The following is a 3,032-nucleotide window of genomic DNA, read 5'->3' as shown; positions in this document are numbered from 1 at the left end:
CAGCCGCTGCACGGCCTGCAGCTGGCCTGCGTGGGACAAAGCGAGACGTCAGCCCCGGCACAGCGGCGATGCTGGCTGGGCCCCGAACCCCGGTGGCACGCAGCCGGGGTCGCCACCGAGGGGGAAACGGAGCCCAGGCAGCTCAGCGGCCTGCGGGAGGGCACGCGGCCGGTGGGCATGCCGCGGTGAGCCCACACATGGCACGTGGGCAGTACACGAGAGGCAGCACCGCCTTCTGTGCAACCCCAGACTTCGGCCCCCCCACCAGGCTGCCTGTTTCTGCTTCACAAAGCCCCTCAGGCCGGGACGGGCTGCTGATTCCAAGGCCACCGCGCTCCCACGCCGGGCGGACGCCCAGAGTCCAGAGCCGAGGGTCGTGTCTGCCGTACGCGGTGTATGAGGGAATAGGATTCAAGTCTGGCATTCTGGCACCGCAAGGTCTATCTGGCCGCCCGAGGCCAGGCTTCCGCCCACAGGTTACTGGCCTCTCCTCAAGCCAGAATGCTCAGAACGGTGGCGAGCTTTGGACCGTCGAAAACGTTCCAGACGCCAAGAAGAAAATAGGAGACATGACCACACTGCAAGCTTACTGGGCCTGGCAGACATGTATGATACGCGGTCTTCTTGAGTGCTGTAGGAGAGTCCCCAGATGGACCACATGCCAGGCCCCAAAACAAGTCTCAGGAGATGGGAAAGGACTGAAATCATAGGGAATATGTTCTTCAGCTGAAACTAGAAATCAACAACAAAGCGGAACTTGGGAGATTCACAAAGATGTGAAAAATCACCAGCACCTCCTAAACAACCAGCACGGCAAGGGAGCGGTCACAGGGGAGCCGAGAAAACACTTTGGAATGAGTAAAAACGAAAGCACCCAGCGGCAAAGGTGACGAGTCACAGGTAAAGCAGTGCCCTGAGGGCAACGCGTAGCCACAAATGCCCGCAGTGACAGGAAGAAGAAACCCAACCCTCCACCCCGAGGAACTAGAGATGGCAGAGCTAGCCGGACCCCAAGCAAGTCAAAGGAAGGGAAGAATCAATGCCAGGGTGGATACCGGGAATGAAATATAGACCCAGACAAGCAGTAGGGAAAATCAACACCAGCCGTGGTTGGTTCCTGGAAAAGGTGGACACAAGTTGCGAGTCTTTCACCAGACGATGAGAAGAGAAGATGCAAATCATTAAAGTCAGAAAGGAAAGAGGGAACATGCGGCCAACCTCACGGACACAAAGGGATTGTGAGGACGCCCCAGGCAAGTGCTGCCAACCAGCCAACCAGCCAACCGGCCCGGCGGCCCGCACAAAACGGCCAACTCCTAGACAGACACACGCTGCCAAGACTTAGACAGACCCGGGGTGAGCGCCTGGGGACCCGGGGGTGTCAGCCAGCCCTGCGTCTCCTCACTGCTCAGGATTGGCTGGGGGGGGACATGGCTCCGGGGTCCCCGGCTCTGTAGTTCCAAGTCTGCATCTGCCAGCACCCGGGGTGGGGGTGGGGGCTGAAGGTGCCCCTGCCTGTGGAGGACAAGACCTGCCGAGGTCCTGGGGGCATCAAGAGCGCTGGGTTCTTCCTGGAGGTTCCCAGGGGGCCCTGCAGCTAGAGGCCAACCCTCCGTCGAGGCCCTGCCCACTGGGGAAGAGGCTCTGGACGGGAACCCTCCCGCTGTCCTCGGGCAGACCGTCCGCCAGGGTCCCTTCACCATCCCTCCTGGGGCCACCAGTGTGTGCCACAGCTGTGCCTGGAAACGGCGCTCTGGGCTGGGCGACCAGAAGCCTCTCTGAGTGGTCCCGCTACGCCGTGACAAAGGCCATCCTGGGAAGATGGACAGAGTGCCCCAGGGCAGAAGGGACGCACAGTGGTACTCCGAGTCCCGGCCATCTCCCAGGACTCTCGTCTCCATCCCCTCAACCGTTCCGTCTGTCCCCTGCCGCCTCCTGTCCACTATCCATTCACTGCGCACAGCTGGAGTAAGTGCTCTGCAGCACTCAGCGGCTCCCCGGTGCCCTCAGGAAAAGGCCAAGCTACAGCCTGGGACTCTTGGGACCTGCTCAGCTCCCCAGCGGAGGTTCTCACCGTCCAGCGCTCCACCCCCAACTCCCAAATCTCACCCCCGGCAAGGGCCCTGTCACTCACCCCTAGGCCTCTGCCCAGACTGCAAACTCCTACTCATCTGTCTGGTCCCAGATTAAAGAGGCTTTCCTAATCCACAAGTTGGGGCCACGAGCTGCTCCAGCATCTCACCCGTTGCCCCCTTTTGTGATCCAGTCTTGCTTGTGGGTGGAGCCCAGCACGCTCCCCGCACAAGCTACTTTTGCAGACACTAAAACTGCCCCGTGGCCTGGGGTGACCGCTTGCCCCAGCAGCCTCCGATGTGGGATGTGTCAGGCGTGCAGGGCTGGAGGTACCCCGAGGAGGTGACACGAGCTCCAGGCCCGGCGTTCAAGGCTTGGCTCCCGAGGGGCTCCAGGCTCCTCCCAGCTCGTCGGGGCTTGCCTCTCGGGGGCAGCCCGCCACCCGTGTGCCCGGCCCCCAGGGCCTCCCAGGACACGGGACTTTCAGCGCTCGGAGCGGGCCAGTTCCCGCTGGCATGCACCGCCCAGACTTCTCGAGGGTGGGAAGACCGCCACCTTCCCCGGGATCACCCCCCCAGCCGTGCTCCGAGTCCCAGGGCGGCCCCGCGTGCAGAGGGGAACCCGTCACTCACTCTCCAAGTGGTCCGTCTCCACGGCGACCAGGAAGGCCCACTCGTAGTAGCACTTGGCCTGCCGGGCGAGGGCCTGGCGGGTGCAGAGGTGGCCCAGCCGCAGGAGAACCTGCGTGAAGTCCCGGCCACACTCCCCGCTGGGCAGCCGCGAGAAGCGCCGGACGGCCTCCAGGAAGTAGTGCCGGGCCAGCCCGCCGGCGCCCGCGTGCAGACACAGGACCCCAAAGTTGGCCAGCACCACAGCCTGGTTGCGCTGCCGGCCCAGGCGCCGGGCCACACGCAGGGCGCGGTAGTAGCCCTCGGCCGCCTGCCGGGGCCGGCCCGGCC

General features: G+C 63.7%; 1 protein-coding gene across 1 annotated transcript in view; it reads right to left on the bottom strand.

Annotated features, from left to right (window-relative positions):
- Positions 1-3,032, bottom strand: part of SH3TC1 (SH3 domain and tetratricopeptide repeats 1) — a 28,069-nt gene that overhangs the window by 5,448 nt on the left and 19,589 nt on the right. The window contains exons 12-13 of the mRNA XM_021709116.1: positions 2,706-3,028; positions 1-26 (exon numbers count right to left, since the gene is read on the bottom strand). Of these exons, the coding sequence (XP_021564791.1) occupies positions 1-26; positions 2,706-3,028 (349 nt within the window). The remainder of the gene's footprint in view (positions 27-2,705; positions 3,029-3,032) is intronic.

This window comes from Carlito syrichta, unplaced genomic scaffold (assembly GCF_000164805.1).
Source record: "Carlito syrichta isolate Samal-C Ts95f unplaced genomic scaffold, Tarsius_syrichta-2.0.1 Scaffold160178, whole genome shotgun sequence".
NCBI lineage: Eukaryota > Metazoa > Chordata > Mammalia > Primates > Tarsiidae > Carlito > Carlito syrichta.
Note: the sequence above shows the minus strand (reverse complement) of the source record. Positions and strands in the feature narration are given on the sequence as shown.